Raw genomic sequence first — 10,531 nt, 5'->3', positions numbered from 1 at the left:
TAATTCAGTTAGTTACTTAGCACAAAGTATGACCCAATGGATGTCAACTTCCTTCTTAATTCAGTATGTCTTTTCTGTCAGGGAGGTCATATTCGTCAACAGATATAACACAATGAGAATGTATCCAATAGCTAGTTGACAGTCACTTTGGTGAAAATGGAGCTTTTAAATTTAATCTGCTGTTTTCATTCTGATAAATTATCATGTGAAGCATGTTAATAACCAAACAAAACTTAGACTAATGAATCCAAGGCTTTCTTAGACAGCTACTGTCTTCTGTGGGTATATTAACAAATTCTGAAAAACACGATAATAGAAGAAAAGTGGGAACAGAAAAAAGAAACAAAGAATTTTACCTTTGGCTAATTCATGTTGCAAACACCAGAATAAAAAAGGTACACACAAAAAAGATACAAAGAAGTACAGATTTTATTAGAGTCTTCTTAAGCTTAGGAGGAACAACAATACAGACATATGCAAACCCACTATTGGGTTCTTAGAAAATCCTTTAAAACAGTTGACAAAAATTCAATATAATAAAATACATAAAGTTATCAAAGAAAGTACTGTGTTAAAAAAATTATAATCTCAAGTCTTCAGGTAGGGTAAGTAATGTAGTTCTATATAAAACATAAGTAGTTGAAAAGTAGAAATTAAAATATCTATATAAGAATATTCTCAAATGATATTTTTAAAAATATGGCTTAACACTCCAAAAGTATCTGAAGTGAAGACCGACTTTAGAAACTTCCTGTGTAAACGAGCCTCAACTCTGTAAGACAGTTCATAAATTCCTGTTTTCAGGGTACATATTTAACAATGTTAACAGAGAGAGTGCAGAGGCCCCCCGGGCACTGAGAACACATTGTACATAAACATAAGATGGGTTCACGCACTTCTGGTTATGTCAAGAAATGACTTAACTATGCTCACAGATTAGTGCACTGATACAAGATTACTGATTTCAGAACATTTCCATATTTAGGCAAATAGAAAAAGTTACAAACTCTGGAAGAATGGGTATATATAAGGCTCACCTATATAATTCTCTATAGTTCATTAGAGAAAGATGAAAGAGAAGAACTGAAGCATAAATTAAGAGTGAATTTACAAGACAATAAAATCAGTTGGCTTTAAATCACTTGGCATTTAAATCGCTTGGCTTTAAAAGGCATCAAAATCCAAAGATCATTGGATCCAGTCTGTTTCATCAAAAGAAACATACACATAGTAGTAACATGTACAGTGTTTTGATTTATGCAAACAGGAAAACACTGTGCAAAAAGGAAAACATTGAGAGAAGGGTAAATATAGGTATGTTTTAATAGGCAAAAAATGATAGAACTCAGGGATGAAGCATTTCTCTAATGAATGCAGTACAGGACTAATTGCAGGGCTGAGTTCTTCAGAATAAGCTCAGTCCTATTTTAAAGGATAACCATTGACCCAATTTTTCTGGTGTGAGGAATAGTACATTTTTGGGCTCCTTTCACATGTGGAGTCCCTGATTAGTCTGTAATTATTTCAAACAGGGTCTAAACCTATTGAAATGCCAGTTTTACCAAAAGTACACATTTTTAATGTGTATCATAACCTTTGGATTTGGGGCATTTGCAATCCTTTCAGAATTCCTGTCTTCCAAATTAAACAAAAACATGTATGTGGCTACAGCAATGTCACAGTTTTGATGTAAGACCATGCAATGAGTCAACGAAGTCAGAATATTTTAAGAAACTTACTAAAAATCTTATTTTACAAAATACTTTTGTAAAATGTGAGGTATTAGCCCGTTTCCAGTCTATCACCCTAGCTTGTTTTCATCAACCACAGCGGATTCTACAATGTAGCCTACAATGTGTCCAAAAGGGATGGTGTGTGTACACGTGATGCTAAGGTTCTTCCCAGAACTGAACCTCAAAAAGCGAGTTCAAAGCATTGCGGTAGATTCAGTAGAGTAAAAGAAAAAGGCAGTCTCCAGAACCAAGAGTTTAAAATTACTTAGCACTGCAGCCGGAAGGCAAAAACTAATGTCTTTGAAAAACTATGAACAATTTAGTTAAATGAGACTGATACAATGTTGTTGAGTAGAAAGACTTTGAGAAAAACAAAAACAGAAATCATTAATTTGGGGGATAATTTTTTTTGGTGGCTAAATTGCTTAACCTAAAAACAGAGATCCAATAATAAAAGTTACAAGTACAGTTCTCCGCACTGGCAATTAATAACCATATTACATATCCCATTTTTGTTGTGATAAATTCCTATGTCAACGTCTGGTAAGGCTTTATCTTGTTATCCATTGTCATCCCTCTAATTTTAGGATTAACCAACCAATTCTTGCTAAAATATAGACACACATACAAAAAAGTGAGTCCTGATGAACGTAGGATGTCTCTTTAGCTTCAGGTTATCTTCAGTCTTCACACTCTTGATGGTCCAGGAATGATGCGCGAGTTTAGGTTGGTTCTAGGATAGGCCCAGGGGCCTGGTTTGATCTGGGATCCCTGGGACCATACCTAGAACAAACCCAAACAAAACCAAACTCCTTGGGAGTGCTTTCAGCTCAGGTAGGCTTCTCGGCTTTTCACTCATATGGACCTCCAGGGCTGTACAAAGACCATGTGCCAATCTTTAAGGAATAGGTGTGACATTTCTGGAGATTTCTGTATGTTGCCAGATGCCAGTACTGTGCTTGAGTAATCATTACTTAAGTCATAGTATGAACAGAAGGTACTACAGGTTGGTGTAATAAAAGGGCAGAAAATACTTTTAGAAATTGAGTTAATTTAAGAATTTACTTAGGAGGGAAATGGATATTATAAAAGAATAAACTTATAAAAGACATGTTTTAGTTTTAGAAAAAAAAATGTTCAATGATAAACTTACTTTAGGTAGCCAACCTTTAGGAAATGCTACATACGTAAAAAAATCTCAAGCCCAAAATAGTAATATTATCCCTTATTTTGAGAAACTCTTAAGATAACAATATGAGAGGAAATAACCTATTTCTATAATATTTCATAGAATATACCCACTTATAAAGTGCAATTAGAAATATACACAACTTAAACACTGTCCTTTTGCAATAACATGTTTGATATGTGCCAAATGAAATTCAGTAAATGGGAATGAAAGAAACTAATTTAATTGCTGACAGTTAAAGTATATTAAAACATAGCATTAAAAATACCATCTGCATTTTAGTTTATCACACATTTTAAGATATCCATAAAATCAACTCCTTACTCACGTTGTTTTTGTATATGTGAATCTCATATTGATCCTTTTTTTTTGGTTTAAGCAATTACGATGAGTAGAATCACTTTTAATCCCACAACTATACTCAGAGAGAAATTTTCTCCTTGTACTACCAACCCGAGTTTGGCATCATGACTATCTGTTCTGTAATGGCAGTTTCAACTCAAGAAACTGTCTGGATTTTTTAATGAATATTGTATCATAATTCCCTTCCAGTAGCATGAATAATGGAAAGCTGACAATGAGGAATGGCTATAAAATAAGTAGACTGATTTTAACATGATTACTAAAACACAATCGGCCTGCTGGTAAAACTAAGTTGTTTAATGCTAGAATATCCCCTTATAGACAGATTTGAATTTTACTTACAAACATTATAACATGCAAACTTCATGTTTATTTTTCATTCAAGAGAAAAATCATGCTTGATTACTTAACATATTAAATGATAATTTAAACATGCAAAATATAGAATGACAGTGGGAATTTAGTCATTCAATATCTGTCAATATTATTAGATCTAACACTGATAACTTTTGGCAAGCTTTTAACATACAGTTAATTGAATAAAAATAAAAGAAATGTCTTCTGTAATATCAATAATACAGGTTTTCTTATTTTCCAGGGCTCAACCTACTTCATGTTTTGGAAATTCAGATATACTTCTCTAAAACCAAAACAACAATAAAAAACAACCTTGCCAAAGAAATTCTTAGCAGCATGTGTATCCAATTCAAAGAGAAAGTACTGTAGAAATGCTAATTTGAGTGGACTGGTTTTAATAGGAACCAAAAAGTTAGAGGATAGAAATACAGAGAAGGTAAAGTATAAAAACAAAATGGTTCCTTTTGTACAATGAAAGCTCTTCTACTTTGAGAGCAGGTACCTAATCTAGTAACTTCACTTGTTTTCAAGATAGAAATGAAACAGGTTCTAAAGTAATACCATGCACTTAAGTATAATCCATTTTTTTGGGTCTTCACTGAGTCAGTTTACTCTTTATACATCACTCTAGCAGTCTTAGCCACCTTATTTCCAAAACCAATGCAGACTAGACGGAGCATTATGAGGATGGAGAAAGGCTATTGCTTTAGGCACACTTAAGCAGTAATGTAAACTGGAGGAATCAGAACTATTAAAAAACAGAGACAAGAAAACGAAAAAAGCACAGCAGAATGGAACCATTTAGTAAAGGGCATATAGCTCTTGGTGCCTAATTAGTTTATCACAGTATAATTAACTACTGTTAATAACGACCATTTTGACATCAAAAAAGATTAAAATGTATTCATATATCATTTAAAATGACAATGCATATTAAGTTTTAAAAAGATTTCCTTCAAAACTTATTCCAAAAAATTTTAATGCTTACTTTAAGCTCTATAGAAAACTGGGATATAAAGAATGACTCATTTTCCCAAAATTCATTTACCCAATTCTTACCAAATTAGCAATGCACGTTTAGTCTCAAACCAATAGTTCTAGAATATAAATCTTGGTGAACAGAGTTGAAATCACATTTACAGTGCTGTATTTTTAAGTCTGTACACTATACTAGGAACAACTCAGAACAAAATGTTTAACATTTTCCTAAAATATATACAATGATTTATACAAAGATGATAGTCAAATTCTTTTATAGTTGAATTCATTAATGGAGAGTCCTAGCAACATCGATATATAAAAACTGAATTAATACTTCAAATATATGGCAATCACATATACAACCAAATGTTTTTTTAGCAAGTTCTTAGTAAAGAGCTAAGAGGCAAACAAAAGTATGCTAAGAAGCCAGACAGATTCCACAAAGTCCATGCACACTACTGACAGAAAAGCCCCTTCGCCTTCTTTCAGTCTACTTACTCTTATTTTAGACACAACTCTAGCAAACTTGGCAATCTGGTTTCTCAGTCCACAGCAGATTAAAGCAGCAAATTAGGGGCCTAGTGCAGGAGGCAGGCACACAATACAGGAGCAAAAAATCATGGCTGATTATAAGGGAAGACAGAAAGTGTGAAAAACAGACGTAACTCAAAAAGCATATCAAGCAGGGCATAGTAAAGGGGCATTATATGTCAGTAGCCCCTGAGGGTGAATTTCTGATTGTCACCCCATGATAGGAACTGATGTTCTTACAGATGACAAAAAAAAAAAGTTAAAATTATATCCTAAATACTCTAAGAAAAAGTGAAGTAGAAGGTACACTGTAGAAAATTTCCTACTGTACTTGTAAAATTTAACAATTAAATGGATTTGCCTCAGTTACCCAAAAAATTAACTTACACAAGTTAGTCATCCATCAGTGATTACAGGTAAATCAACTGTTATTATACTTAGGGCATTTTCCCATATTTTCTAAGACATTGGTAGGTTCATGTTCTAATATAATGTGAATTACACAGATACATTCTTATAAATATAAGTGGGAGAATAAATCAACCTTTATGCTTCGTCTGGCTATCACTCATGGCATGAATAATAGTGAGCTGGCTGAGCTGTATTAGTCTTATGGTTTTTAGTTCCCGTTTCCTTGTTTTGTTTAGGTATAGAAACAATATACCCAAATATTTCATATTTTAATTACTGATGGTGTATGAGTAAGTACCAGAGTGAAATGACCTCCAGCAGCCCTAACACTTCATTGATTTATAATTTTGTGAAATGACCAGAACTTGAATCTTTTTATGCTTTTAACATTAAAAGCTTTACCACTTTTACTATGTGAATCAGAATATTACTATTTTTTAATGAAAATTGAGTTTTTAAATTTTTGACTGATTTTACTAACATATTTATAACTAGATCTCGTTTTTTTAGTCTCCAGATCTTGTTTTTTTAGCCTCAAAGAGAGGGGGAAAATCACAAACCTAATGTAGCAATCTATAGGATTTGGGTTTTGTTGGAAAAACTCCTTGTGAAGTTATTAAGTCAGCTGCACCCACAGCTTTTAAATGCTGAATCTGTGATTTAAACTGAGGCCTATCCTTCTGTATTAAACCCTTAAACCAATATTCTTAAGTTTCCTTACTAATTTGCCTTCAGTGTGTTTCTCTTGACTTGCTTGTCTCCAATAACTTCATCAATCAAACTTGAGTCAATGTACCATTTCCTAATGAAATATATTCAGATGCTATAAGTACAATTAGGCTTAATGAGGACTTAACTTATGAAAGTCAGATAATATCAAAAACTTGTGAAAATCAGCAGAGGACCACAAATCAAAGACCAGCAAGGGTCTGGCACTACACAGGCCAGGCATGTAGTTTTAATGAAAGCCAAAAAAAAAAAAAAAGAATTTAAGATACAACTGTCACCAGATCATTTATTGACATGACTTTCCTAACTATAGACAAAGGGTAAAAATTCTGTCTTTAAGACTGACCTAAATAGCCTTTTTCCATGCATTCTTACCTTAAGTACTAGGTGTAAAACAAACTATGGAAATGTTTGTATTAAAAGCTGTGAGGCTATTAACTACTAACAAGAATTATCCTATCAAAATACTATTGTAAAATATGGAAAGCACAATTACAAATTTTACCCACAAAACATTTTCCCCAAAGGGTTTCTTTTGGATGTGGGATGGCAGCTATGAAGACAAAGTAAAATATTCCTAGAAAAGTAACAAACAAGAATACCTACTTATATTACATTGGCCTGTTTTATTTCTTTAGGTATTCATGGCAAGAAGCAAAAAGTCCAACACAGAGGTTCTTAGATTTTACTGGGCATAGACATCACCTAGGTCTTATTCAGAAATGACCGATTAAGAACAATTGGGAGGATGGCCCCACATCTGCATTTTAAAAATAAGACCTCCAATTTATTGTAATATAGGCGCCCCCATGGAAAAATGGAGAAACAGTGACTACAGTGACTTTTAGACTATTATGAGAAAATTAGGAATTTTCACAGGGAAGATAACATTTTATCTTGGAAATATTTTTAAAGATGGAAGAAAACTTGAAAATTACAGACACTATAAAAACATTCAATTAAAATTTTAAGATCCTTATATCATGATTTCACCAAATAGAATTTTCACTGAACTAAGTAACAACTAATGAATAAAACAGATTAGACTTGAAGATTAGAAATTCTTGATTAAAGTAGCCCTTCAAAATGAAAATGTATCACCTTAGAGAGCATTGAATAAAACTGATGGAATATTATGAAGATTTTCCCCAAACTGGTGTAAAAAAAAAAGATAACAAAATTAAAAATTATTAAACTCTAATTCTTACTGTGTAAGGTTACAGACTAAGAGAAAGATTACCAAGTTTTTCCTTAATTACTTCTTCTAAATTCAAGGAAAAAAGGAACTGGCAAACTAATTTAAAAAGAAAGTAAACTCCTCCCATACACCGAAAGGTTATGGGTTCCACTCCCAGTCAGGGCACATACCTAGGTTGTGGGTTTGATCCCTGGGGCGGGCGCCTACGGGAGGCACCCGATCAATGTTTCTCTCATCGATGCTTCTCTCTCTCTTTCCTTCTCCCCCCCCTCAAGTCAATGAAGCATATCCTCGGGTGAGAATTAAAAAAAAGAAAGTAAACTTTAAATGTTATTACTATTTCTAAGTTGTAAACTAGGCCCACTCTTAGGAAGTGCTCCTAAGAGCTAACCTGTGGATAAGTCACAGAATTTTTGGCAACTGGCAGAATCACTTATAGTACAAAGGATCTCTACTACTGCTCAAGTAAAACAGAAACCAGTTTTTCCTCAGGATAAAAAATAAATTTCCTTCGATTACTGAAACAAACAAACAAATACACCCTTTGGTATGAAAATTTACTCACTCTAAGTGCTAAGTTGTAGGAGTTTGAATGTGTTTCTTAATTCTAAAGACAATTTAGATTCATCATGAATTTTCTTTCTAGAGCACAAATTGAGTTATCGCTACATTTTCCCCAAGTAACGTCTATAAATGATGTCAGTGCACTGAGGTTTCAAAAAACAATATAGTCCTGAAAATATCACTCTTTGAAAATGCAATCATGGTCGAGGCCAGGTAGTTTAGTTGGTTAGAGTGTGCGTCCTCCCGATAAGCCAAGGTTGCCGGTTCGATCCCCGGTTTCGGCTCATGCAAGTATCCAACAATGAAGACATGAATAAGTGGAACAACAAATCAGTGTTTCTCTCTCTCTCTCTCTCTCTCAAATCAATTAAAAAAAAGAAAGAAAATGCAATCACAACACAATGAGACTGGACAATTTGGAAAGCAGCCTCTTTTAAGAGGTAGTTTATAAATGAAGTATTAAGGAGACAAGGATGCTTTCCAGGAAGCTGACAGGATGCTTCCAGAATCTTACTCAGGTGGACAGGGGACGGCCTAAAGCAAGACATCAGCAGCACGGCTGCCTGCATATTTGTTAATGATCCATTATCTCTGGACAAACTGATAAAAAGAACTTTCTCCAAAGTTGGGGATGAGGTCTTGGACCACAGGGATCCCACTTTGAAATCGGCTCTTCTAGTTGCAACAAAAACAGAAAAAGATAAACACACAAAAATTTAAAAGGGTAATTCTTAAAATGGCACAATGTTTTTTAAAAAAATATTAGGAAATCTTAAAATTAACTACTGAATGCACACAAGGAAAACATGAGAAACACGTCGTAACCGAAGTACTTATAAAACTATTTTTTAGTTCCAAACCCCAGTACACATCAATTGCATGAGAACTGTTTTTTTATTCATAACCTGTATCTTTGTTTTAAGACTTGGTATAAACAAAAATAAAATACAAACAACCTGTTACTAACATAATAGCTGCAGTTATTAACTGTGAGAAAATAGTAAAAAGGAGTCATACTAAATGTTAATGTTCTTGCAACAGAATTATCCCAGTCATCTTGTGGTAGCAAATTCTGGCAAGAAATGATAAATTCATTTGTTATTAAAAGTACTTAAAGAATTTCCAAGACTGATCAGTTGTGCTGCAAATAAAACAGCAGTTTATTCAAAAGAGCCCTTACCTTTCTCATATTTTCCTAAAAGATCTGCCATACAGGTAATTGCTAATTTCAGATCAGTTGTTCAAACCAGGGTTCTTCCTGTAAAGTCACACCTTAGCTTTATGTATAGTAAACTCACACTTAATTTCCCTTTCCAGTGTAATATCTAGTCTCGAAGCTAAAAAACACTTTCATAAAAGGAACAGTTAAAAATCCTTCATGTAAATCTTGGTTCTTATTTTTCTTCTACCTCACTTTTATTTTCTTGTATTAACTGTTCTTCCTCCTCATCACCAAAAGTCTGTTCCTGCCTGGAGGTAAAGGAGAGAGATCGAGCAGCCACTTCGGCAGCGAGGCCAGCAGTGAAGGTAAAATCCGGTGGCAGCTGCAGCCGTGCCAGCCTCTGCTTAATGGAGGGATGTGGTGAGTCCCTGGGAACTGGGTGGGCAGTGGGCAGGTCACCAACATCTGCCTGTGGAGAGTCATCTTCACTTTCACAGTGATAACACACTCTTTCTTCAGCTCCTTGCAGGGAGACTTCATTTGTAGAATTGTCTTTATTTTTACCATCTAGAGGGTTTTCACATAAATACTCAGTCCTACTACATATTTCATCATCAGTTATGGAGGGTTTACTATTTTCTTCTTCAGTATCATTTTTACCAACTTTCCCCATATCTGAATCCATTGATGGTTCTGAATTACTTATGGGTTCCACTGGGTCTACAGAAGACAAGGATTTCAACACAGCTTTAAAGGAAAAAAAAGCAAAAAGAAAGAAAAATAATAACTAAGGACCCAAAAATGATTTAAACGTTATTTTAAACTCCCAGTAGGTTTTTTTCTTATAAAGAACAATAAATAAAGGCTAAATAAAACTTTCTAGTAAAATCAATATAAATTTTAAAACCCAGAGAACTTTATAAGGATAAAATACCTAAGAAATGAAATGAGATGGAGTTTTGATGAAGATTTAAAAACGCCTCATATATTCTCTTATTCAAGATATTAAAACAGTGGTTCTCAAAGTGTGGTCCCCGAACCAACAGCATCTGTCAGCATCCCCTAGGAATATGGTAGAAATGCATATTCTCAGGCCTACTAAATTGGAAAATGGGAGTGGGGGCCAGCTATGTTTACAAGCCTTCCACTTTGTTCTGATGCTTACTAAATTTTGAGGACCATTGCATTAAATAAGCTTTCACTGATATAAATATGTCAGATAAAAAGCCAAAGTAATCCAGATAATAATATTTTCAACACATATACTATATATATTTATAAGTTAAAACAGCATGGAAAACAAATGCATCATA

General features: G+C 33.8%; 1 protein-coding gene across 4 annotated transcripts in view; it reads right to left on the bottom strand.

The window, feature by feature from the left end:
- Positions 1-411: 411 nt before the first annotated feature.
- Positions 412-10,531, bottom strand: part of VEZT (vezatin, adherens junctions transmembrane protein) — a 67,666-nt gene continuing 57,546 nt past the window's right edge. For all 4 annotated transcript variants that reach the window (XM_087814832.1, XM_016221796.2, XM_087814834.1 and 1 more), the window contains exon 12: positions 412-9,965. In XM_087814832.1, coding sequence (XP_087670958.1) covers positions 9,451-9,965 — 515 coding nt within the window. In that variant the 3' untranslated portion in view covers positions 412-9,450. The remainder of the gene's footprint in view (positions 9,966-10,531) is intronic.

This window comes from Miniopterus natalensis, chromosome 2, assembly GCF_054644295.1.
Source record: "Miniopterus natalensis isolate mMinNat1 chromosome 2, mMinNat1.hap1, whole genome shotgun sequence".
NCBI classification, from domain to species: domain Eukaryota; kingdom Metazoa; phylum Chordata; class Mammalia; order Chiroptera; family Miniopteridae; genus Miniopterus; species Miniopterus natalensis.
Note: the sequence above shows the minus strand (reverse complement) of the source record. Positions and strands in the feature narration are given on the sequence as shown.